Source organism: Brettanomyces bruxellensis, chromosome 4, assembly GCF_011074885.1.
Source record: "Brettanomyces bruxellensis chromosome 4, complete sequence".
In the NCBI taxonomy this organism is placed as follows: Eukaryota; Fungi; Ascomycota; class Pichiomycetes; order Pichiales; family Pichiaceae; genus Brettanomyces; species Brettanomyces bruxellensis.
In genome coordinates, this window is record NC_054685.1 from 327,874 (window position 1) to 353,874 (window position 26,001).

General features: G+C 39.3%; 11 protein-coding genes across 11 annotated transcripts; 7 read left to right on the forward strand and 4 right to left on the reverse strand.

Moving 5' to 3' along the window:
- Positions 1 to 43: 43 nt before the first annotated feature.
- Positions 44 to 2,956, reverse strand: BRETT_001698 (uncharacterized protein; the record flags this gene model as incomplete). Its single annotated transcript, XM_041280241.1, has 1 exon — positions 44 to 2,956. One exon carries the CDS (start codon positions 2,954 to 2,956, stop codon positions 44 to 46), a length of 2,913 nt encoding a protein of 970 aa, XP_041135124.1.
- Positions 2,957 to 3,942: 986 nt separating this feature from the next.
- Positions 3,943 to 4,560, forward strand: BRETT_001699 (uncharacterized protein; the record flags this gene model as incomplete). The annotated part of the gene is made up of 1 exon (XM_041280242.1): positions 3,943 to 4,560. The coding sequence occupies one exon, from the start codon at positions 3,943 to 3,945 to the stop codon at positions 4,558 to 4,560; it is 618 nt and encodes a 205-aa protein (XP_041135125.1).
- Positions 4,561 to 4,787: 227 nt separating this feature from the next.
- BRETT_001700 (uncharacterized protein) lies at positions 4,788 to 6,209 on the reverse strand (the record flags this gene model as incomplete). Its single annotated transcript, XM_041280243.1, has 1 exon — positions 4,788 to 6,209. One exon carries the CDS (start codon positions 6,207 to 6,209, stop codon positions 4,788 to 4,790), a length of 1,422 nt encoding a protein of 473 aa, XP_041135126.1.
- A 617-nt stretch (positions 6,210 to 6,826) lies between these two features.
- On the forward strand, positions 6,827 to 7,927 carry BRETT_001701 (uncharacterized protein; the record flags this gene model as incomplete). Its single annotated transcript, XM_041280244.1, has 1 exon — positions 6,827 to 7,927. The coding sequence occupies one exon, from the start codon at positions 6,827 to 6,829 to the stop codon at positions 7,925 to 7,927; it is 1,101 nt and encodes a 366-aa protein (XP_041135127.1).
- A 196-nt stretch (positions 7,928 to 8,123) lies between these two features.
- On the reverse strand, positions 8,124 to 8,984 carry BRETT_001702 (uncharacterized protein; the record flags this gene model as incomplete). The annotated part of the gene is made up of 1 exon (XM_041280245.1): positions 8,124 to 8,984. The coding sequence occupies one exon, from the start codon at positions 8,982 to 8,984 to the stop codon at positions 8,124 to 8,126; it is 861 nt and encodes a 286-aa protein (XP_041135128.1).
- Positions 8,985 to 9,532: 548 nt separating this feature from the next.
- On the forward strand, positions 9,533 to 11,269 carry BRETT_001703 (uncharacterized protein; the record flags this gene model as incomplete). The annotated part of the gene is made up of 1 exon (XM_041280246.1): positions 9,533 to 11,269. One exon carries the CDS (start codon positions 9,533 to 9,535, stop codon positions 11,267 to 11,269), a length of 1,737 nt encoding a protein of 578 aa, XP_041135129.1.
- Positions 11,270 to 12,120: 851 nt separating this feature from the next.
- On the forward strand, positions 12,121 to 13,620 carry BRETT_001704 (uncharacterized protein; the record flags this gene model as incomplete). The annotated part of the gene is made up of 1 exon (XM_041280247.1): positions 12,121 to 13,620. One exon carries the CDS (start codon positions 12,121 to 12,123, stop codon positions 13,618 to 13,620), a length of 1,500 nt encoding a protein of 499 aa, XP_041135130.1.
- Positions 13,621 to 14,606: 986 nt separating this feature from the next.
- Positions 14,607 to 14,894, forward strand: BRETT_001705 (uncharacterized protein; the record flags this gene model as incomplete). The annotated part of the gene is made up of 1 exon (XM_041280248.1): positions 14,607 to 14,894. One exon carries the CDS (start codon positions 14,607 to 14,609, stop codon positions 14,892 to 14,894), a length of 288 nt encoding a protein of 95 aa, XP_041135131.1.
- A 256-nt stretch (positions 14,895 to 15,150) lies between these two features.
- BRETT_001706 (uncharacterized protein) lies at positions 15,151 to 15,969 on the reverse strand (the record flags this gene model as incomplete). The annotated part of the gene is made up of 1 exon (XM_041280249.1): positions 15,151 to 15,969. The coding sequence occupies one exon, from the start codon at positions 15,967 to 15,969 to the stop codon at positions 15,151 to 15,153; it is 819 nt and encodes a 272-aa protein (XP_041135132.1).
- Positions 15,970 to 18,120: 2,151 nt separating this feature from the next.
- Positions 18,121 to 20,355, forward strand: BRETT_001707 (uncharacterized protein; the record flags this gene model as incomplete). The annotated part of the gene is made up of 1 exon (XM_041280250.1): positions 18,121 to 20,355. One exon carries the CDS (start codon positions 18,121 to 18,123, stop codon positions 20,353 to 20,355), a length of 2,235 nt encoding a protein of 744 aa, XP_041135133.1.
- Positions 20,356 to 21,480: 1,125 nt separating this feature from the next.
- On the forward strand, positions 21,481 to 25,746 carry BRETT_001708 (uncharacterized protein; the record flags this gene model as incomplete). The annotated part of the gene is made up of 1 exon (XM_041280251.1): positions 21,481 to 25,746. One exon carries the CDS (start codon positions 21,481 to 21,483, stop codon positions 25,744 to 25,746), a length of 4,266 nt encoding a protein of 1,421 aa, XP_041135134.1.
- Between the last annotated feature and the right edge of the window lie 255 nt (positions 25,747 to 26,001).

Sequence of the window (26,001 nt, forward strand, 5' to 3'; positions counted from 1 at the left end):
TATATATTCTCTAATATTCATATCCTTTCCGCCGAAAGACATGCTACATAATTATACAATCCTCTGGAGTAAATCCGTACATAATTTTGTCCACTGACTTCTTGATTTTCAGCCAATCGCTTCTTCTTGATACAAATCGATAAACCTCTTCGGGTGAAAATATTCCATTGTCCCTACCAATATCGATGATCAATTTTCCCAACTCTTTGCACTGCTTGTTGTTCTCAGAACAATCTATTAGGTAAAGCTGACTTATCTTTTTGAAACTTGCAAAGTACTGAACAGTAGCTTTAACCCTGTATCTCTGGAAAAACGAATAAAGAAAATTCACATCCCTGATAAACGGCATTGCACCAGTAACTGATATGATGAACCTCTGAGTCAACAACTTTATAAATATGGCCACAAAACGTTCTCCTATTTCCTGATTGAAAACATCAAGAATTGCCTTATCAATTGAACTTCGTAGCATGGAAAAGTGTGTATCTAAGATTTGAACTGACCTAAGAACCCATTCAGTGGCCTTATCATTTATATATACGGAGTTATCAGAGGCAGAAATATCATATGTTGTTTCATTAGCGTCACAACTCTGAATAGTATAGCTCACTTCACTTATGATAACGCCGATACTGATGTTAAGACCATCAGCCACATACGTATCCAAAATAGTTTCAAAATTTTTAATTTCCTTCTCACACGGGGACATCGATAGAAAATCCTTATACTTTCCTGATTTGGATTTCACTACCCCATTGGCAACTAATTCTTTCTGATAAAAAACGGTCACCATTTGCAACACAAAGTCACCGACTTTCACCAACTCAACAAAGCTATTAAGTGGGACCACGGCAACTGAATTGGCGTTTAATTTTCCTTCAAATTTTGTTGGTTTATAATCTCTGAGTGTTGCCAATGCTTCATTAAATCCTGGTTGGATATGCTCATGAATAAGAACTCCAAGCATGTTAATAAAAATGTCAGAACATGTCGAATAAAGCTGACTTTTAAGATCGGAAGTCATTGAATATTTGGTCAAGCCTAAAAGAAGATCATAACTGTTTTTCACATGTTGTAAAGCTAAAACTGTCAAGTCAACATTCACTAATGACTTCATCTCTTCGACATTACTTTGGAGAATCTTTAGTTTTGCTGCCATCTTCGAAATCTTTGTTACACCATCACCTTCTTCCTTTGTGGCTTCACTTGTCTTTATTTCTCCATCACTAGTGGTTTTCAATTTTTTGTTTGACCGAAAATTGAAGATGTTGGAAAAACTCGAAAACATATCAAAATTCTTCTTCTTAGTGCCAGGATCATCTACCATTCGCATGATTTCACGCTCCATTTTTTTACGGTCGTCCATTTTGTTAGATTTCCAAGTTTTGATCATGAATTTAAGAGATTCAATACATTTCATTGGAAGCTGCTCAGAAAAATCTATCAAGTATGGCTCATAATACATGTTAACAAAGCCACATGCAATATTGATATAATTCATTTTTTCTGTCTTCCCTTTGCCAAGTTCCACCATGGTTTCAGGGTACTCCAAGTTCTGAAGTGTGGAAATAAGTTTGTAGTGAATATATGGAACCGATTGAAAAAATAAAGAACCCATGTTCATTATATTGATTCTTGAATCGGATCGATCAGAAGTACTCCGAGCGGGTAGTGTCTCATCTTTATCATCTGTTTTAAGTTTCAATTCTTTAATTTCACTCGTGACTAAACCAGCATCATCATTCCAAACATTTGCATCATCCTGAACTATTGGGGTAGGTTCTTTTGTTTCTTCAGGCTCATTTTCTGTATCCTTAGATTTATCCAACAATTCGTCTAGCTCTTTCTTCTCGACAATTTCCTCCGTACTTTCACCGGCTTTAGCATCAATTTCCTTTGCTTTATTCACAATTGCATCGATCAATCCGCCGATTAAATAGTTGCTCAAGAAAGTCTCAATGACTTTGAGAACGATTGGCACCTCATTCATTTCACCTTTATTCTTAGATGGTTCGACAAAGGCCATTCCAATCTCTTGAAGGTCCGCATTCATAAGCAAAGCAATCTTTTGATCGAATATACTATCCAACATATCGAAGCTGAGCTTATAACCATTAACAGCTCCATCCGTACCCTCATCCGCCTCCTTAAAAACGCTATCAACAATTTTCGGATCGGTGCATATGGAAAATCCATCTGCATATCTTGAAATAAAGAATTCACTTAGTGAATTCAGTGGATCCACGGTGAGTTGTTGATTTTCCACCTTCAATGCATCCAGAGCCGCTATTAACACTTTCACTGCTTTGAAATTCCTTTTGTCCAATTGAATGCCTATCTCTCTTGTGACTGTATTGACAAAAAGATTTAACATTGTGTCCAAACGGAGGAGAATCGCATCATAGTCACGACTATCTGCTACTTCATATAGTTGCAAAAATCTAATAACATTGCTGAAAAGTTTAGTTTGCAACTCTGGAGTGTTATACTTTTTGAACAATCCCAGCTCACTGGCATCCCTATTGTTCCTCACCAACAGAGATATTACAATTGGCTGCATTATTGAATATATCTTGAGAAAATGTTGTCTTGCGAGCAACTCGCTTGATACTATAGTATCGAAGCAGTTCAGTGGATCCATGGATGAATCATCATCTAAACTTAAAAGAGAGTTTTCCCCACCAGACGTAAACGATCCACTCGCTATCTTATCATTTTTCAGCTCTATCTGCGTATTTTGAGGTCTAGTCTCCCACACCCTGAGAGTTTTGAGATATTGCACCCATAAAGAACTATCCGTAGATATCAGTTGATAAACTTGTTTATTGACAATACTAAAGTTGTAGAGATCCCTGTAATCATGTAAATTTATTGCAATTTTGTGCACAACCCGATCAGGTATATATACGCTGTTACCATAATGTAATGGCAACGGTAATTTGATTTGAAGGACCATTCTGGAATTTTTGAATTGTACATGAAACTAGTACATTAATGGAGCCAGAAATTTTGATACTGGTATAGATACAATGTGTAAATCGTCGTATCTTATACGGCACCTCCTGAAATATGTATTATCCGAGCTACGTATACAAAATAGTCGTTTAACTGGTCTTGGAGATCTCGGAAAATACAACAGATAGACGACACCTAAAATCAAAAAATGTGAAGATACTAGTAGAATATGGAATGCAGGTCGATAGACGCGATATTTTCGTCTGTTGACACGAAAGCATAGTTAACAGCTCGACCCTCATTTTCTCAAACCTATCTTGAAATACGCAACATGATTGATGGATTGGTTTCTAATTTATTGACTCTTCCAACATTATTATGTTCATATAACCTTTTGATAGTTTGTTGGGTTAACAAGTTACTACACGTATCAAAATGATCTCACGGCGAATGGAGAAGTGGTGTGAGGCAAAAAAACACGTAATGCTGCTTTTATCTACGTTAATGAGCGGAAAGTAAGGGAGAAACAATTAATCGGCAACGACTGAGTAAAGACGATCTTTTTTCCTCCCCCAACCCCCCTGGCCCCGCTCTCTCACTAAGAGGAACATTGATATTCAATTACTAAGCAGCCGTTAACCTCAACTCGCGGTAAAAAACATAATGGAAAGAACAATAGTTGCAACATTAATTTCCGTTTGGTGCGTATATTTCAGGGATAAATGTTCAGAAAAAAATTCATTGTTCTCGTTCGAAAAAATAGCGCTTATTATCTATTTCTGGAGCTTTCTTCGAGGATGAAGTTGAGACGGAAAATCAGGATTCACAAAATTTGGAGGGTATAAAAGGGTCTGTTATTCCCTTTCACGAAAGCCACGTTCATTGCTGGGACATTTCTATTGCGTTTTGGTCTTTCAAAGTAAACTATTGACGCTAATAGTTGAAATATACATTATATTACAATAACAAATACATTATAACTTCACAATGGCAGAATCCGGAGCAGTCTACCTTCTTCTTCCTTCACCAAGATCAACCCTCTTTCCACCTCTTATCAAGTATTTGAACTTGGACATCAAGATTTCGGATAGAAATGACCCAGAGTACAAAGCAGCATTTCCTTTGAACAAAGCTCCCGCTTTTAAGTCCAAGGATGGATGGAAGCTTCACGAAGCTATGGCCATTTTGCAGTACATTGTCTCGTTGAAACCAGAGAGTTGCAAATATAAATTCTACGGAAACAATGAGCGTGAAAAAGCCAAGGTCTGGCAATGGATTTCTTTTGCAAACTCTGATTGTGTCAGCGTCGTTGCAGGCTATTTTTTCCATAGCACTACTGAGGAAGAGAAAAAGGCAGCTGCGGTCAATGTGAATAAGACTGCTAGCGAGTTTGAAGATCAGCTTAAGCAGACTAAATATTTGGCTGGTGCTGAGTGCACGTTGGCTGATATCTTCTGCGTTAATCTCTTTGTGTGGGGACTTGACAAGCTGTTTGACAAGGAGTTTTTCGCCAAGCATCCATCGATTCACAGATGGCTCAGAGAGGTTTGCGACCACGATCCAATTCTTTCTCCAACTTTGAAGGGTAAAGATGCAACCAAATAAATGAAACACTGTTAGATAAATTTTTTATGTGGCGTATAGACAAATATGACATTTTCATGCCATTAGTTGTGCTTTACGTAGTTTCCTCGTAAGTGCGTAACGTAATACAATACATACCACCAGTCCCCGACTACTGCTTATACATGACCAGGATCCCCATACGGAAGTACAAATAATATCTATAAACATTGAGAAGGGAAATTAATCGCCGGTGCGTACTTTCCGGCTTATATAGAAGTGATGCTGCGATGGAAAGTGTAAATTATAAATACCGTTAAAATGACGGTATCAATAGCAAACGAACTCCAGTCTGGACGAATAGGAAGTTGCCAATCCAACAAAAGATTAACCAGAATCGGTTTCTTGGAAAATTTCGCTTTGAACTGGTCGTCGGTCAATTTTTCTGACAGTGGTAGGATTTCTCTTTTCTGCCTGAAAATTGGTAAGTTTGATAAACGAGACTCAAGTTTGGAAGCCTGGTGGGGAAGAACAGTGCAGAAAAAAAGTGACAAATAAGATATCACCGCTAACACCCCATACCATATCAGTGGTCTCAGGAAATCCGGCAAATAGCAAAGGTGTGACTCGAATGTATCGTGAAGAACAGTCTGACTACCTGTTTCTTGCCAAATTTCCGAATCTGCCCGATTAAGTCCGCCTTCTTCACCTGGATTCCAAAGAGAGAGCATCTGTATGGCTGGCCATCTGATTCCTCCGGTCATCGCACTTGATTTGACAGTGATCTCATCAGAAAAGTCACGCCCAACAGAGTCGTGATTCTCATCGTAAATGTGGTCTTGCTTGTCAAGGCCGGATCTACCAAGTGGGTGTCTTACATGGCAATAATCATGATCATCTCCAGACAATATCAACTTTGGCTTTATCCAATCCAATATTTCCCTTGAGTATTTATACTCGATGACTGTTTGATACTGCTTTCCCTTAACAATGGGAAAAGGTTTGCTAGACTCTCTGTATCTTCCACATTTTTGATCTTTGGGATTTCTGTATAGTGGAACATGCGTAATAACAATTCGAGGAAATTCCTTAGCTGGATGGTCAGGCTTTTGGAAAGATTCCAAGAACTCTCTTGATGATTTGGCCACCAAGTCATTGTCGGTATCCGAAAGAGAGACAGTATCTAGAAGAATAATTGAATGATTTCCAAGGGTCACATATGTGTCTGCATCTCCGAAGAAAGTTTTAAATCTTTTGTAAACATCATAAGAGATACCTGTTCCAAAGCCAACATCATGGTTGCCCGGAATTTGCTGATAAGCTCTGTTATCTTTTTGCTCGGGAAAGACACGATTGAATCGATCGAATTCCTGAAACCAATCTTTATCCTTCCATTCGCGTCCGCCGTCAAATAAATCACCCACAAAGATTGTCGAATGTTGTTTCAAGACTCTATTCATAAGTTCGTAGTTGCGATGAAGATAATTGTCCGCTAGGATTCGTGTTAACCACATTAAAGGGCCTGGTCTAGTAGGGTAAGAAAATGCATCAACAATCTGGGGATCCCCGATGATAATTGAATGATGAGGATCGGAATCTTTGGGCCATTGCTCCCATTTACGCCAATTGCATTTGCTGAAGGCGGAATACACAGCTGTTCTTTCAAAATAATGGATCGTTAAAATCCACATCATGCAAAGGACAAAGAGATGCTTCCACCTTACGCTTCTTAATAGACCAAAAAATGTGCGTGCTAAGCCATGACTCTGTAATTTTCTTATGGGTGGAGGTGTCCCAAATGATGCCTTATGAAGGAAAGAGGGACTTTTCGGTGTGAAGTCCATTGGATCAGAATTTGACAATAAACAGAGTGATCTAACAGATCAATTTATTAAACGATTTATACTCCTTCAATATCGTAGATTCCAGACACCTGTCCCCCTTGCGTAGTTCGTCTCGAATAATAACTGTATATGTAGCGAGTAGAAGTGAAAAGCTACTAAACAGGCTTAGATGGCCTTCAGCAGCCGCAATAAACTTTACCTCGATAAACGCGAAATTTCGAGGTGTGGAATTTTTCCATTTTTTTTTCTATTTATTTTCATTTTTAATTTTTTATCATCTTAGTTTTTTTCTCTGCACCAATATCGGCTTCATCGACCCGACTGAAGTTGAGATGGGCCGGTACGGCAGTTTTGAAATATGGTTTTCATAGTTTTCCAGACAACGGAGCCAGGAAAAGCCACGGATTTGATGCGACATTGTTTCCAGGCAGGGAGGTTTGAAGTGGAAAATAGAGCTGCTTGAAATGGAACTCAGGTCAACACGTAGCTCTAAACGTGAGCTAAATTTGGAAGATGGTAAAATTCTGGGGAACGACAAAATAGGCTATAAGACAGATTCAGTTGATCGGAAGAATGACATGAAAGTGGAAAATGGCCAAGAATCAAATGATGACCGATTCAACTTTGATGATTACTTGGCAGACGGTGTACCGGAGCATTTCACTATTAACATAGCTTCAGATCATGATGCAATACCGAGTGGTGCTACCCTTCTGTATAATGCTGAATTAGACGGTGTAGGTAAACCACTTGGTGATGCATACAAGCTTGATCTTGTTGATTTAACTCAAAAACAGAAAGACGCTTCTTCTAATTCAAAGAATAAACACTGGAGGAAAGCATTACGAACTCAGAGTGAGAGGAATCATAGCGGATCAAATAATAACAACAACAATAATAACATTAATTTATCCAGTGATCCACTCACACAAAATACAGGGATAAAGAGAAAGCAACCAAAGGGGTGGGTCGATCCCTTGAGCAATAAACTATACGATGTTGCTCATAGGAGAAAAGAAATGAAAGAGAGAAAGTTTGGAGCTGCTGATCGAACAAAATCTCTGAGTGAATTTGACGAATGTATGAACGCGATGGAAAAACTCGGAAGATCCGTCAAGTTAAAGGCCAGACTGAGTCTCAAGGAACAATATCATCGAATTATGAAGCAGCATCTTGACAATAAGGAACTGGAAAATCTGGCCAAGGTACTACCAGAGCTGACGAGAGTGGAAAACACATCAGATCTGAATGAGGTGTGCATTAAATATAAACTGACGGTAAAGGAGTTGATGAAATTTATTATAAGGTTTGAAGATATTAGAATTAAAGAGCAAAGCATGAAAAGGGCCAGGACAGAAATTAGACAGCATCGTGCGGAACCAGTAGTGGATACAGACGATGATGAGTCTACCGACCCAATAAACTTGAAGGATTTTAAAGAAAGATCGAGAAAAAGGCTACGGAAACGTAATAAGAAGTACGGCAAGATCATTAAGGTTCACTTTTATGATGGTGTGACACTTGTGATAGATCCAGTGTACAACCCAAAAGTCATCAGAGACTGAGTGTGGCCACCGAATAATATTAGGAAGGAGGTGCGTCGTTTAAACATGATCATCATAAATCCAACGGCAAGTACAATTAGGATTTAATTATCGTGTTAGTTACTTTGGAATTTACAATAGAGCAGAACCGCTTTTTTCATTAATAATACACTTATTAATACATTGGAATGGCATTTATACAAATCGGGGCTGCTTTTCAAACCTTTGAGTGGCTGTCATCACAATCATTTATAAACGTTGTGTCAATGCCACCGAATTCAAAGCTTAGCGTCTTTAAAAATTCGATATCGGTTAAGATAAAAAGCTTTGGCAAGAATCCTTTTAGTAAGCTGGACTCTTTAGTGGTACTGGAGTATATCTGGAACGTGGAAAATATGAATGAGAATGAGAGAATTAGGGTCAGAACAAAAAGAATTGTCCTCCTCAATCGCATCCTTGCGCTTTCATATTTGGCGTTTCTCGTGTGCTTTTGGAAGAAACTTTTTAATCCGTCCATAATAGAAATTTGTTCAATACCCCTGCCCTTCATGGAAGCGTCGGCATTCATTATAAGACGGTGAAAAATCATATTAACAGCTAAATAGTCTAAAAATGCTTTCACGTGAACGGAACTGTCATCATCATTAGTTATCAGCGCAAAACTTACAAATAAGACCACTTTTGCTAAAGAGACCATGCCGTAAGAAGCAACGAGAGTATTAACCTGAGACGATTTTCTAAGTCTAGTAGCAGCCAGAATCCTTCCTGTAATATTAGATATAAAATTCACAGTTGCTATAATCATGTTAGGCACAAAGTTTAGAATTGTGTAGAGAGCTCCTTCATTTCGAAAATTTGAAGTCCCGGATGTTTCCGAAATCATTACCGACTTGAAAAATAGAGGGATCGAATAAAGGGCAAGAATCACAGAATAAATTCCTGTATACAATGCAACACCAATCTTAGCAAAATCATTTGAGGATGGAAGCAAAAGAATAAACATGGCTGCAATAAACAAAGTGTACATTAAATATCTTCCAATCTCTGAGAGTGAGACTGTGGTAGGTCCGGCTGCCATTTGGTGGAAAATCTAGAAGAGTGAAAGAATGAAATTAGTAGAATGGTGAATAAACAACTACCAGTGATAAGGAGTCGCTCGGATGATACTAATGAAATTGTTTGGTATATTATGCATAGACACTGCGCAAAACGATCTGAAAAGAAGTTTATTTTGATGTCGAGAAAAAATACCGAATTGATAGATTACGTCAATACAGGAGTATTTGAGCAATAGTTTTTAACATGGACGCATCGAGGTAGAGCTGGGAGAAAAAAAAAAAAAAGACTATTTATAGTCGATCGACGTCCCTAAAAAAATTGTGGATCAACCTACTGTATCACAATGATCTACAGAACCTATGTGCAATTAAACATACTGTTACAAACAGATAAATTATGCTTTATTCATTCCCAAGAGTTATTTAGCAAATCTGAGAATATACAAAGGATTTCAATTTCTTAAGTGAACAGCAGCGAACACTCAATTGGTGTTTGATTGGACTTTTATCAAATTTCATTTACTTTTCCCGTATCGAGTTGCCTAACCGAAACATACTACTACTAATAATGAAACCTGCAGCGGACAAAGACCAAAAAGATGATATATTAACTCAGACGGATACTGAAAATACCTCCGATCTGGATATACATACTTCAATTATAAGTAAGGTCGAGATATCTCATCCAGTGCGTATTTGCAAAATCATTGATGAGACTAAAAATCTTAAAATCTTCATTACGGGAGCGTCAAAATCAACAGAAGTTCATAGCAGATTGCAGCCATTCATTGTGTATTCGATCAAACTTGGACCTTTAATAGTAAAGCGTCGTTACAGTGAGTTTGAGAGTCTTCGGAGTTGCCTTGTGAAATGCTATCCTACAATGATAGTACCTCCAATACCCGAGAAGCAGTCTCTGGCATCGAATATTTCACAGACTACGAGTTCATCATTAGGAATAATTGGACCTAACAATAGCGAAGAACTACTTAATCCTGATGCTGGTGGCGAAAATGATATCTTTCAAGGAAATGAACAAATAGTTACTAAGAACAGTGAAGATAAGAAACATACAGTGGATGAAAATGAAAATAGGATATCTGTGGATGACGCCGACGGCATTGGTGCTGAGCAAGCTTCAAACCATTCGCCAAATACGTCTGTATTTCTTTCTGGTTTGCCACATCTTATCGAGTATCGGAAGAGAATGCTTGCGGTTTTTTTGAATCGATGCCTTGAGAACAAACAAATACGTGATTGCAAATTCTTCCTTAACTTTTTGGACCCGGAGGTTAATTTCCACGATTACCTTGAAATAAAAGAAAATCATATTTTATTCAAGACATCTATATATCGACTATCGCCGTTTAATCCCCTGGAAAATTTAAGTAATCAACTTTATCTAACGCTTCCACTTCCATCGTCCGCTGATATAAGCAGGTTTATTGAGCTTGCGGATGAAGCCCAGTTCCAGCGTATTGTCAACTTTGAGAAAAAGTTTCAAAAGTATGAGGATTCATTAGACAAAATCGGAAAGGATAATAAGCGAATACTGAAGAACTTTGAAGCTTTATGTCCAGACTTAGCAGATCTTGGTTCTTTATACAACTCCCTCTCCATGATGCAGGATTCAAATTTCATGGATAATTTTGCCAAATTATATGAAAGAGAGGTGATTTTCTTGAAGGCCATGGCTGGATCCATGAGTCTAAACTTTCTTGACAGGATAGTAGAATTGAAGCATTTTGCAAAGACCGTGAAAGAGTTAACGGAGTATAATCGGAAAAAATTCATTCAAGGAAAGATGGTTTCGCATCAGTTGAGTGATATTCAACAGAAATATAAAGTTTTTGAAATGCAGGAGGTCAAAATACAAAACATTGATGCTAAGGCAAGTGCAGCAATGGGCAAGAGTATCACGAACAATAAACAAATTGCTCTAGAGGCGCCTATAACCGATGCTGAGCTTCAGACGGCACTTTTTGCCAAATCTAAGAAGCCATTTTACGGAAAAATTCCCGGATTTAAGAAGATCGGCAGTGTTTTCAAGAAATATACCGACACAAATCCTGATCAAACACGCAGAAATAAAATGTACAACTTAAAGCTTCGTTTATACCAATTACGGAGGCAGCATGAAATTATAGAGAATGAAATTGGCAAAATAAATAGGGAAGTGATAAAACAATTAGTATGGTTTCATAAATGGTTCAAGGTCGAACTTATTAAAGTGGTTGGCCAATATCATGAGAGTATGAATGACTTTACTACAAGCAATATTGAGGCAATCCAGGAGGTGTTCTGAGATGTAACTACAATAATAAGGAAATTCAATTGGCTTTTTTTTATGGTGTATGAGCATTACTTGTTAATTCTATTGGCGTTCATTTTGGGACGGTGGTTTTGAGTATATCTTTATAACAAATAATTTTGATATTATGCGGGGGAGGTTTAAGTGAAAATATGTAGCATTATCTGGCGTCTAAATTTTATGAGCGATAGGAAAAAGCTTTTAATCAATGATTTGGGCCTATTAAAGTAACAAAATAATTTAAACTCTGTCTATATTTTTGAGAATCAAATTTTTTTTTTTGTGGGGAATCCCACTACACTCGATGCTTAAGGTCAAGCATTAAAAGAGGTTGCAGAGAAAAAGGATAATAAAATGAATTACTTTTTTGTAAGCGTTATATTTGTATTGATAAGGACTAAAATTCACCAATACAATTGTACCCTTTTATAATTAAACCAAGAACGAATACTGTAAGGGAAACGGACTATGCGTCTGTTTAATATATTGTGAATTTCTTATCTCTTGCATGGAGGCAGAAATTGTAACCTCATTTGGAAACAAATGAATAGAATATAAATTATATAAAATTACAACCTAAAGTGCCAGGCTAATAATAACCATTGTTCTAATTAAACTTGCACATTGTCGCCTTTTTTTTTTTTTTTTTTTTTTTTGTGATAGTGTAGTTATCTGGTAATGATTCAATTTGAATGCACACACTCAACAGATAAATGAGTTCTCTTCGTTTCGGAACTATTACATCCCGATAACATCATCATAAAGTGTATTATTCAGATTGGTGGTCTACTTATTCTTTTGAAGTGTATTACCTCCTGTTTTATTTTAGTCCATTTACATTAAAGATGGCAAAGCATTCTAAGGACGTCAAGATTCATCAAAGTCCTAATTCTCAAAGGCAAGATTCATCACCCTCTATATCTGATTCATCAGATGGTGTAGGTCACTTCTCTGACTTAGACGATAACTCAGATGCTGGTATTCTTTCAAACAGTTCATCGTCTAATCCATCCCATTATGCTTCTTCCGAAACATTATCGACAACTGAGGATTCATGGTCGGTTATAGTGGGTGATGAAGGAGTTTCAGACGCGGAACATGATCAAGAGGTTGGTACGCAGACTTTTGTTAATGGTGAAATTTCAGCCGTGAGTTCGAATGGTGATTTTCGTGGAGTTAAGCCATCGTCAGATGATCTTTTGGAAACTCCAAGAGGCTCAATACAGACGTTAAAAGGTGAAGGAGTTTCATCTTCTTCTGCTTATACTGAGAGAGCATTCATTGCTTCCATTGATCGCAACAAGATTGATGTGACTGAGTATACGTGTGCAACAGAACTGAAATTTGATTTGTGGGAATCTGTGAGAGAAAACTCCGAGTATTGTGTGAGCGAGTTTTTGAAGATGCTGATATATGTCAGGAAGTACTTGCAGGCACATCGGGCAATTTCATTTTCTATGGCAATTTTTGCCATCATCTGTGTTATAGGAAGAGCAGTGTACATGTTTGATGATTACTTATGGAAAAATAGTATTTTAAACAAGTCTCTTCCTGTAAACTACATTGCTGATCACCCTAATTATAAGGCGCTTTATGAGAAGGTATGTGACAATACGCAGGAGAATTTACACAATGAGCTTACCCACTGCATTGCGGACTTTTTTTCTACTCATCCGCAGGCAAATAATTATCGTGAATGTTTTGACAGGTATGAACAAGGGTTGGGGCAAGATGCAGAGTTTTGTGGTTTTGATGTGGATAAGCTACTAAGAAAGGAAATGTGGAAATATTACGGATCGTCTTTTCAGCAATCACGTGAGCTTTTCCAGATTGCAACCTCGAAACTTTTTAAGGGATTTGTTTCGTGGAGTGTAAGCAGTACACAAGCTCTGGGTAAAAAAACGGTTACATCATACACTAAGGTGCGGAATTTGATACAAAAGGATGGCACCGAAGAAGCTAGACATTTGTACAACCGATATTATGAACTTCAGATCCAGTTAATTAATAACTGGAGCAAGTTGTATAATGCTTCCAAAGCAAGAACTGTGAAGATATACAATGGCCGTATTGTTCCGATGATTAATGCAGGATTATCCGGTTGTGAAAGCATATACCTGAATCAATTGATACCATTAAATAAAACTTTTCGAAAGTTTTATGATCAAAAGATTGTGCCCACAGCTAGAGAATCGTATTCTAGGATAAAATCCTTCCCTTTCCGAAAGCATGCTGATGAACTTCATCAAGAAGTTTTGCGCCTGAACAAAACAATTGGCAGCTTTTTGAATAGGAAGGTGAAAGATATCGAGAAGGCAGTCAGCAATATATTAGCGACGGTATAAAAGGTATTAAACATACGGCTTTTTCTTTTAATTGTTATTCAATTGTGCCTTAATATGTTTTCTCTAATGTTCGGATTTTATTTGGATGGTGTGGCAACCTTGTTGTCTTTTCTTTGAACTTTATTTTTTTTTTATTTTTTCTTTTATAGTGTTCCTCTTCGTTGGGTTTATGGATAGCCGCCAAATTTTAATTTTGGTGGATCCGCTTACTTATTTCAAGTGATCCTCTAAATATGTGGTACTTGGTATACGACATCGCATTATGTAGTAAGTTAAAGCCATTGTCGAAATGGAACATCAATAAGATGATAGGACTGACAAAAAGATTTGTCATTAGGCAGTATATTCAAATTTTATAATGAATAAATAGCACCATCGCTTTTGTTCGAAACGTGTGAGTTTGAAGTGTATTCAAAAAGTATTTGGGAGACATGAATATTAGCGGAGATCTAATCTATATTGTTTTTGATCTTCTCAGCTACAATAGAATTAATTACACAATTTTATTTTTGTTTCATATTTACTGCATATTTATAATAAACATTGTATTACCTTAAGAAATTATCAACAAGATCAGAAGATTGTAATGCTCATATACTGGAGTTTTCATAGGAAGTATTACTGTATTTGGAATAAATCCTTTGAACGTAACTTCTATTTTAAGGGAAGATACTTTTCTGTTGAATGCACCTAACCCCTATTAGAAGTGAAGGTATCTTTTTGTTATAAGTACATAACTATATATGCCTTATTATCTCAAATATCATTGAGTGTTTACGAATGAAAACAAAAATAATGAATCAGAGTGTACACAGATTACCGTTGAACCAAAACTGGAACTGCAAATCCCAAAATTATAAATCCGTACACCGTTCGAGTATTAGGCGTAAGAATCGTAAGAAAATAAATCCCAGCATTTGATGTCTCAATGTATCTTCATAACTTCTTGATTACTACGGGTTCTCGTATACTATTTTATACTACAAATGTCATCAGCAGCAGGAGCTGGACTTGGGCCACTTAGAACAACCCCTCCTCAAAGAGGTTCGTTCCCATTAGATCATTTCGGAGACTGTACGGAACAGATGAAGAAGTACATGAAATGTCTTGAGCTTGTTCACAACGATAATGCACCAAACTGCCGTCTTCTTGCAAAGGAGTATCTTGATTGTCGAATGAAACACGATTTAATGGATAAAACTGAGTGGAAAAATCTTGGTTTGCCGGATGATCCACAAGAGTCCAAAGAGCAAACTGAACCGCATAAAGACTAGGAGTGGCTTAATTGACAACACAAACACAAATTAGAAGGAAATACTATGAACAGATTACATGTATATAAACGCATACGCATCTTATTTATATGATCAAATAGAAATTGACTAAAAGATTGAGGTCAATCAGCAGATTTGTAGGGGTCTGTTTGGCTTTCTTGAATACCATTCCTATCCTAATAAAATACATCATGAACTAAAAATACAGCAGTATTCATTTCGTTTCTAAGGCGGCATCTCTCATTTTTTTCAGCTATTAATCTCCACGCTGGGCAATTTTATGCTCTAAATACTCTACCCGCTTCTCTAGACTTTCTATTATCTCTAGAACCTCCCTCTTATGCTCAAGCGAGATATACTTTTCAGTATTCCCTATAAGTCTCGCAACATATTCCTTGAGAGAGACGGGATTGGTGAAGTCTTCAGATTTATTGCTAACCACTAGTTTTCCGTCACCTTGAACATCAATTTTTCTTGCCGAACCAATAACATCATCAGCAACTTCTTTAGGCGTATCTGCTTTATGCATATCTGGAGTACTCGAGGTACTCGGATGAGAAGATATATGTCTGACGTTAGTTTTCACCGGAGTAGTTGGACTCTTAGTATAAAGTATTCGATGCTGTTTCTTGAATTTTTGAAGTGAACAACCAGATTGGGACTTTTCATGACGAAGCAAGGCATCTCCTCTGGAGAAAGAACGACCACACTTTGAGCATACAAACGGTTTCTTATGCAAATGCAGCTTTTGATGGCGGCGCATATCATGCTTTCTTCTAAACGCTCGCTCACATGTAGGACAGAAATAAGGCCTTAAATCTTTGTGAATCATCTCGTGTGAGATGAGGTTCTGCTTTCTTGTAAATCTTTTGTGACACTGCGAACATTCAAACTTCTTTTCATGCTTCGATGTATCCATGCTACTGTCTGATGATACCACGGTACCATCATTAGTATGATCAAAGGATAAATTGGAGGTTGATACCGAAACTTCATTACCTTTAGAGCTTGAAGCTGCAACTGCAGTAGCGGCAGCCGCTACTGCTTGCGTATTTTGAACTGTTATGGTACTCATCAAAAGGTATTGACACTGCGGGATATATCACTAGGTTAGAGAAAATATATTTTCAATATAAGTTGGAGAACAACACAATTCACCGAATTGTTCACCACCAATTGCCACAAATAAACAGTACACACGCTTATCGTGGACACGTATGGTTGGAAGATGGAATATGCAGCAAATTTATGTTACTGAACCCAAAGAAAATATGATGTTAACAACTTTTGTACATTGGGGTTGGAAAAGAGGAGTTCAAAAATCGGTGGCTGAGCTCAGGCGAGATATGGGAAACTGTGGCGGCGCAGAAAACTCAAAAGCAAAAAAAATGTTATTTTGATTTCCACTGAATACGTGAGCGAACAAATGAACGACTACATAGTTGTGGTGTGCGGATGCTCAGACTGGAACGGAAAAAACTGAAACAATTTAATTAGCCGCCTCACATATTCCACCTACACCCTAAATCCAGAAAACATACTTATAAAACATGTTGGAACAAGGAACAAAGACGTATCACATAAAGCATCTGGATGAGGAATTTGGAATTTACTGCGTTGAAATTAAATGCCATTCAATCCCAATTGGGAAAGATAAGTGGCTCAGCAATGGCTGATATCCGAACCAAACTAACGTGAAGATTTGCGTAGATAAATATATTCAGACCGGGGAGACAATGCTACTACCACCATTCTTTAAATTCTTGTTCATGTACCTGCAGTATCTATCAAAAAATTGTAGATTCGGGAAATCAAGTACACACAGATCAGTTGCATTGAAAGAAGGAAAAAGGAAAACCTAGCATGTTAATCATCGGAGTGAAAAATTCGTATACCAACCAAATATACTTATTTTCTGGAAAAGCACGGGTCTAGGCTCTTGAAAATCGCAATTGCTTTCCTCTGCCTAATTAATTCTAATACCTGGCGCCACTCAAACTGCAGTACTAATAATGCACTATGTTTGAAAAAAAGTAACCGTTTGAAAACACTGCAGTCCCAGTATTCGTATCGGATGAATTTCACAGGCAGGATGTGATAAGTAAAGCAAAACAGGAAGAAATCTTCGGATAGGCATGTACAAGTTCGGTGATAATGATTGAGGATGAAGAGCCAGCACCAACAATGTTAAGCTATTGGGTAATTGGGCAAGGAAAGTACCGGGTAAAGGAAATTTACGGTAGTCAGCCGTTTTAATTTAAAAATTTTTTTTCGCGATATTGAGAAAAAGCCGCTTATCCCGCATTTTAAAAAAGCAGAATGCTTAACGAACTCCACTTTTTGTTTGCCGCTGTATGAGAATTCATATCATAATATTTTTTTGTTCAACAAATTCCATTATTTACTTTTTGGCACCGCTCGTTCTCACATGGGGATCGTAATAAAAAACGCCCCGAATTAATTTTAAAGCTCAAATGAGATAGATATTCCCCCCGGCTTGCCTTGGGAACTAAGTTTAAATTAAATTACTTCCACTGCAAGCATTCAACACATTTTTCATTACGAGCCTATTGATCTTCGGCAATGTGCCATATTTTTCATGAGCTTTCAATCACTCAAATTGTGGTTTCATCGTATTCTCTCTATGCTTGCTTATCTGGTATAAACAGTTGTTACAGCAACCTCTTTATGCTATTATACTCTATATCCTCCCCACCCTTCCGACCATCATAAAAAAAATAAAAAAAAAAAAATAAAAAGTGCTTAGTAAGAGTTTCGTGGTATTCCCCTCCCCAAGTCCGAGAGGTAATTTTCCTTATTCCTCCAATTTCAATTTTTTTTTCCGCACACATTTCACCATTGCCTAATATTAGCAACAAAATCAAATTACCAGCGTTATTTCCATTTTTTTTTTTTGTGATGCTTTTCTCGCACCGTAATAAATTAATACCGATACCCTCCATCTTCAACTATGTGCTCTTCCTACAACATCTTCCTTCACTATGATCATTCAAAACTTAAGCACATCATAAATTCTATACTCAATCGCACCATAATATTGCAAAAATTTGTCTGGTTTCTGCTCTGCAGCCGTTTAAAACTGCATCGACAGTGCTACAATTTTTATAAGGGACTTTTTTCACGCTTTACCTATTAGTGCAGATAATTACATCGGGCACGCCCTTTATTACGTTTAGCATAACTACACCACTAAGCTTTTAGGATGATGTCTGCAATCAAGTTGATGGATTTTGGCAACAAGCGCCGCAGGCTTGAATCTCAGCAGCAGGATGTCAATTTCCTAAATGGGACTTCCATGGCAATGCAGATCGCTGCAGACTCCATGTCTGATTCTTTTACAAGTGATGAGGGCACCAAGACAATTACACAGCCCGAGGTCATCGATCTCGATTCGGACTCGGACAATTATATTTTCAAGGATGAGGTTGATCAGCATCAACTGACACAAAACCAAAGGGCTTGTTTGCTAAATGGAGCAGGCCAATCTTCGGCAGGCGATGACAGCAATAGCAACGGGAAAACAGGCTTTTCGTGGAAGGACGATGCATATATGAATAATCAGCAGACACAGTTTGGATATCAGGACGGACACAACTTGATTGATCTGACTGAGGCTAACCAGGATGATAATAACGAAGATGAAACCGAAGATCAGGCAATGAACAAGCTGTTGGATGTTGAAGAGGATGACGAGGGTGCATTTGGCAAGATGGATGACGTGTTTGGCTCAAAGGACAGCAACAGCGATCTTTTGCTTCATATTTCTGACAGCTCGCGGAACTTTTCGTCCGGTTCCACTGGTTCTAGTGAGATGTGCATTAAGGAAAACCCAAACTCCCCGATTTCCTCCGCCTCCTCATACAATTTCCCGTCACCTTCGGGATCATCCTTACATTCTGCAAACGTCAAGTTGGACTCAATACGACCTGGATTTTTCACAAGTGAGGCTCGGCTTGGTGCCGTGCCGCAACTTCCGTACACCAAGCTCGAATACATAGCCCCTACAGACTACACATCGATCAGGGAGAAAATTGGGGATGTCCAGGCGGCAGTCATTCCATACTATTCACATTATTCACAAAGAAGCTCTCCATCAAGTACTTACCGGGAAAATTTGAGCCATGGCAAGAGGCCTCACTTCTACAAAAAGTTGTCCAGGCCTCGCCGGCATGCGCCTTCGTCATCATCGGATGAGGAGTCTCCGTGTGACGATAGCGATGGATACTATATCATCAGAAGAGGCTCAAATTTTGCCAACGGGCGTTTCCGGATACGGAAACTACTGGGCCAGGGAACTTTTGGAAAAGTGGTAAAGGCTTACGACAAGAAGTCGCATGCAGTTGTAGCGATCAAGATAATAAAGTCGATCTCGAAGTATCGCAGTGCTGCAAGGATCGAACTCCGTGTTCTTGCCATGCTAAAGAAGCATGATCCTAAGAATATCTACCAATGTATTCATTTACGAGAATGCTTTGATTACAGAGGCCACATATGCATTGTGACGGACATGCTTGGGCAGTCACTTTTCGATTTCATGGAGAACAACAAGTGCTTGCCGTTCCCAGGCTCCCACATCCAGGCTTTTGCAAAGCAAATCCTTCGCTCAGTCGCATTCATGCACGATCTAAATTTAATACACACCGATCTGAAGCCGGAAAACATCTTACTTCAGAACGATTCGTTTGTTCGTCGTCCCTTCTGCCCTCCTTCGGTTGCAACTAAGGCTATCTCAAGGAAGGTGCTTAAAGACCCCAAGATTTTCACAATTGATTTCGGTGCTGCCATCTTTGACGATGAGTCACACGCTCGAGTGGTCTCAACACGCCATTACCGTGCTCCTGAAATTATTATGGACACTGGATGGTCATTTCCTTGTGATATATGGTCTGTTGGCTGTATTTTGGTGGAACTTGCGACTGGTGACACGCTTTTCAAAACGCACAACAATGTTCAGCACTTGGCAATGATGGAAAGAGTGGTAGGTGAGCCGATCGATCTTAGCCTGGTCAGAGACTGTATCTATAACTATTACACTGCCAATGGCCAGAGAAGAGGCTACCATTCACATGATGAGGAGTGCATTGCCGATGCATTTTCAAAATCGACTGGCCGCCTAAGGTTCCCTATAGTGTCAACGTCTAAAAAGATCATGAACGAGGTGGATCAACTATCATGCATAGAGGACATTATTGGTGATAGTGTTGGCTTCAGATTTAGCAGACGCATGTCGCTTAGTGATTCCTTGAAGCACTTTAATATTCCAAGAGCTAAGCAGCAAGAGTACACATTTTGGTTTTGGTTTGTTGATTTAATAAGGAAGATGCTTATTTTCGATCCAGAGCGTAGAATCACTGCTGTCGAGGCACTGGATCACGAATGGTTTAATTACGGAATTCTCGATGATGGCTTGCTGTCATTGAATTCCGAAATTGCTAACTGATCAGCACGTGCTTGAAGGACTGCTGAGCTGATTCTTTTCACCCGCCTCATTTTCTTCACTTACACCAGTTCAGTTTTCATCAGAGTACACAAGTCTAATTCACATCGGGCACGTTTAGTCGATAGCACTTCTCCTGTTGGTACTTGCTTGCTACTCTTTTTCTAACAGAGACACTTCGTTGCCTGCCTATCATTTTTCACTTTTATAGCTAGTGTTCATTTTCTATCTTCACCATTATTTTTCTTTGTTTTGTCTTCATTTTTCTGTCTAAGAGCTTTTTACTTCTGTGGGTTACCAGGTGCCGGGTTAAACATATTTGCGCCATCTTTTCTTACAATTGACGTTACTATTTATAAGGGGTTATGATTACCGAGATTCACTTTCAGGACATTTTCCAATCAAAGTTTGTTTATTTCTACTTGCCAAAAGGATAAATTTAATTCGAGTTATATCGTTATATTTTACATTCACAAGTCTGTATATTCGATGTGCAACGGTTTAGTGACGGCTTTCAGCCATCTTCATTTATGTAGTATTACAACGGTTGGCTATTTTTCCTTTATTGCATACCGCATATATAATCTATATCTTAGTATTCTTAATCATTTTCCTTGGACTGCATTAATAAATATTTTTCCATACGCCTGCTGCACTTCCGCGGAGATCACCGATAAGAAGAAGTTGGCGCGGATGTGCATTATTGGGTAAGAACATTCCAAATGTGAAAAAAAAATGCGGCACTAGTAGATAAGAAAAGAGGTTCAGTAGAGTCGGAAAACGCGAGAAGGAAGGAAGAAAGAAAGAAAGAAAAAAAAAAGATAAAGAACGCAACCAAATTTGTTTTTCTCGATGTCGTGTGCTTATTATATGGGAGAAAGCTATTGGCTGCACAAGCGCACATTTCAGATTTGGCAATACTATTTGATTTATCGGCTGGCCGATACGGTCTGGAGTTGTGGCAAAAATGTATATTATATTATTGCTTAGATCTGCTCTTTTCCTACAATCGCCTGAGATGAAGATCTTAGTACTCAAATCCCAAGTGTGCTCTCTTCAGTGTATTTCCTTCAGTGCCGAAGTCTACATACAGTAGAGGTGCGTCAACTTAAAACTAGGACCAAAAAAATGGCACCAATAGCGGTCGAACCCAGCCCATATGATGGCACAGCAAACAATGATCTTAAAGATATTCAATTCACAGATACCATACGATTTTACCTCAACGATAAACTCCAGGTGGTGAAAAATCCAGATCCGGAGGAGCGACTCATTGACTATATCAGAAATGAGGCTGATCTCAGAGGCACAAAAGAAGCATGTTCGGAATCGGGATGTAATGCTTGCTCTGTTACCATTGCATCCATTTCATACACAGACACGGATTATCCAGAGCGCCCACAGGTTCACTATCGGTCCGTAAATTCATGTGTTACTCCTTTGATTCTTGCAGACGGCAAGCAAGTGATCACAGTTGAAGGTGTTGGCTCGTCTAAAAACCCACATCCAGTTCAGGAGAGAATTGCTAAATTCCACGGTTCACAGTGTGGATTTTGCACACCTGGTTTTGTGATGTCTTTGTATGCGTTGCTAAGGGAGAAAAATGGCCACGTGTCGGTTGCAGAAATTGATGAAGCATTGGAATCAAATTTGTGCAGATGCACGGGCTACATGCCAATCTATGATGCGGCATATTCGTTTGCGTACGATTCTGATAATTACAACAGGGAGAAGATCAGACCTTTCCTCAAGAAGAAGGACACGAGTTCTGAGACTGGAAATGACTTGTATGGCGGTTCAGTGTGTGCGTTAGGAACCAAATGCTGCAGATACAAGTCTGGAAAAGAGAAAGCTGACGAAGAATGTGATAAGTCTGCATCCAATTCGGACATGGAGATCGATATGAACAAAATATTCACACCAAACGGTCTGCCATTGAAGCCATACAATCCGGCAGCAGATTTGCCGTTCCCTCTTAAACTTTCCAGGATCAACCCTAAGCCAATTTGCTACGGAAATGAGCGAAAGATGTGGTTTCGCCCCGTGACTAAAGAACAATTTCTAGAGATATACAGAATCTATCCGGATGCCAAAATTGTCGCCGGAGCATCGGAGGTTCAGATCGAGGTGAAGTTCAAGGCTGCCAATTACAAGGTGAATATTTATGCTGGGGACGTCAAGGAACTCAAAGGATGGTCATACGAGAAGGGGAAGGGTTTAACAATTGGAGGTGATATTCCATTGATCGAGTTAGAATCTATCTGCGGTGATTTGGCAAAACGGTTGGGTAGAACTGCAGCTGGACAGACATACAACGCAATTGAGGAGCAGTTGAAGGTCTTTGCTTCTAAAGCTGTTCGTAATGTGGCCACTCCGGCAGGTAATATCGTGACAGCATCGCCAATTGCGGATCTAAATCCAATATTTGTGGCTTGTGGTGCAATCATAACGGCGGAAAAACTGACTGAGGATGGTAAACTAGAAAAGACGCACATTGATATGCGTGACAACTTCTTTACTGGGTACAGGCGGCACAAATTACCTGCATCATCGGTGATTACCGAGATCTTCATCCCAGATACTGCAGATAACGAATACATCCACTGCTATAAGCAGTGCAAGCGGAAAGATGACGATATCTCCATTGTCACTGCCTGCTTGAGAATGCAGCTAGATGACGAAGGAAATGTGCTCGATTCAACATTAGTCTACGGTGGTATGGCTCCTATAACCAAGAACTCACCAAAGGCCGAAAAAACTATCAAGGGGAAGAATATTTACAACTCATCATTTAGCGAGGAATGCTGTAAGTGCCTTAGTGAAGATGATTATAAGATGCCATACGGCGTTCCTGGCGGTGCTGCCTCGTATAGAAGATCCCTAACATTGTCCTTCTTCTACAAATTTTGGCAGTACGTTTTGGCCACAGCGCCAATTCCCAAGGCTAACGTTGCCACGATCCAGTATAGGGATGCTCTTCTGGATGTTGATTCGTTGAGTGAAGTGACAAGAGTCCAAAAGCATGGCTACAGAGAAATGAACACTCCAGGGCACAAGACTGGAATCATTGGCAAGCCTATCGTTCATGTGAATGCAATAAAACAGGCAACAGGCGAAGCTCAGTATACCAATGATATTCCACCATTGCACCGCGAACTATTTGGTGTGCAGGTGATGTCTGAAAAGGCGCATGCTAAGATTCTCTCCGTGGACTGGAGTGAGGCCTTGGAAGTGGAATCAGTTGTTGGATACGTAGACATTAACGACTTGCCTAACAAGGAGGCCAATCTTTGGGGCAATTTACCCTTTGGAAAGGAACCTTTCTTTGCAGATGGTGAGGTGTTCTTTGTTGGCCAGGCTATTGGTGTTATCCTTGCCTCAAGTAAAGAGAGGGCCTATGAGGCATCTAGAAAAGTTAGAGTTGTGTACGATGAGCTTCCCCGAATCATCTCCGTTGAGGACGGTGTGCAACAGAAGTCGTTCTTTCCAGACAGGAGAGAAGTCAAGCTTGGGGATTGGGAATCTGCATTCAAGAACAGTAAATATTATCTTGAGAACACTGCGAGATTATCGGCCCAAGAACATTTCTACTTCGAGGTTCAGAACTGCCTCGTTATACCACAGGAAGGTGGTGAGCTCAAGGTGTATTCTTCCACACAAAATCCTACCGAGACCCAGTTGTGTGCCGCACAGGTCACGGGTGTTCCTGCAAACAGAGTCATATGCCGTGTTAAAAGACTCGGAGGTGGATTTGGTGGTAAGGAGACCAGATCTATCCAACTTTCGAGTTTGGCGGCAGTTGCAGCCAGAAAGTTTAATCGTCCAGTCAGGTTGGAACTCAACCGAAGCGAAGACATGAAAACTTCCGGTGAAAGACATCCATTTTTGGTAAAGTACCGGGCCTCGTTGGACGAAGATTTAAAGTTCACTGGATTGGACATGGTTCTTTATGCGAATGCTGGTTGGTCGATGGATTTGACTCGTGGTGTCATTGACAGATCCGTTCTCCATGCATCAAATGCTTATTACATTCCTAATGCTCGGGTTTGTGGCATACCAGTGAAGACCAACATTGCCTCTAACACGGCATATCGGACGTTTGGTGCCCAGGCTGGATTCTATGCGATTGAGTCTGTTGTGACGGAGTTCGCCGAGAAGCTTGGTGTGGATCCGGAGGAAATAAGAAGAAGGAATTACTTGAAGCCAAATTGTGGTGAGGTGTTCCCATACAAGCAGGTAGTTGGTGAAGACATCACGATTTCCAACGTGGTGGATGAAAACTTGAAGGAGTGCAACTACAAGAAGATGAAGCAGAAAATCAATGAGTTCAACAAGCATTCAAAATGGATAAAGCGTGGTATAGCACAAATTCCCGCAGTGTTTGGTGTTTCGTTCGGTGTTCTTTTCTTGAATCAGGCTGGTGCTTTAGTCCACATTTATAACGATGGCTCCTGCTTGATTTCAACTGGTGGTGTTGAGATTGGCCAGGGTATTAGTACCGTGATGAGGATGATTGCAGCTGAAGAATTGGGCGTTCCGTTTGACAAGATATTCTTGAGCGAGACTTCTACCGAATGTGTTCCTAACACATCATCTACTGCAGCTTCTTCCGGATCCGATTTGAACGGAATGGCGTTAAAGGATGCATGCATGAAGCTTAACAAGCGTTTAAAGCCGGTGAAGGATGCAATCACGAAGGAAAAAGGTGACAAATGGACGTGGGAGGAGTTGATCACAAAGGCCTACTTGGACAGAGTCTCATTGAGTGCAACTGGATTCTACAAGACGCCAGAAATCGGCTTTGAGTGGGGAGATGAGAATCCTAAACCCGCCTTTTTCTATCACACTCAGGGATCTGCTGTATCTGTAGTCGAAGTAGATACGTTAACCGGTGATTGGAGTTGCTTGGAGTCACACATCAAGATGGACTGTGGACGGCCGTTAAATAAAGCAATCATATACGGTCAAATTGAAGGAGCTTTCGTCCAGGGAATGGGCTACTTTACCATGGAACAGTCATTATGGTTAAGCAGGACAGGAGGGCTGGCCACAACCGGTCCTGGTGCCTACAAAATTCCAGGGTTCAGGGATACTCCACAACGATTTGTGCTATCAATGTACAAGGGAAGCGATTTCAGGCATTTGAGAACCATTCATTCATCTAAGGGAGTTGGTGAACCACCATTTTTCCTTGGTGCAAGTGTCCACTTTGCCCTCAGAGATGCAATTGGACATGCAAGAAGACAGAATGGCATTGAATCGGGAAGTCAGGGCTTGAGATTCCGGGTTCCTTTGACTACTGAGAGAATCAGAGTTGATTGTGGTGATAAGCTTGCCAAACAGTCGTTTGTGGCAGCCAAAGAGGGCGAGGAGGAATTCTTTATCGAGGGATGATTTAATTATTTATATGTTCATGCACATACTGTATATTGAATTTAGATGCTCAGTAACAAAACAAACACAAGTTAACTGGAAAGTAAAATATCTCAAGAAAGTGGATATAAACACTATCTGAAGCAGGCTCCATTGGTAAGTTTATCGGCCATTTCATTTACTTCTACACTTCGATATTCAGGAGTATGCATAATTTCCAAATTGTCGAAGCCTGTCTAATTCTTGACCTGATTGAGCTGATTGATTTTATTCAGG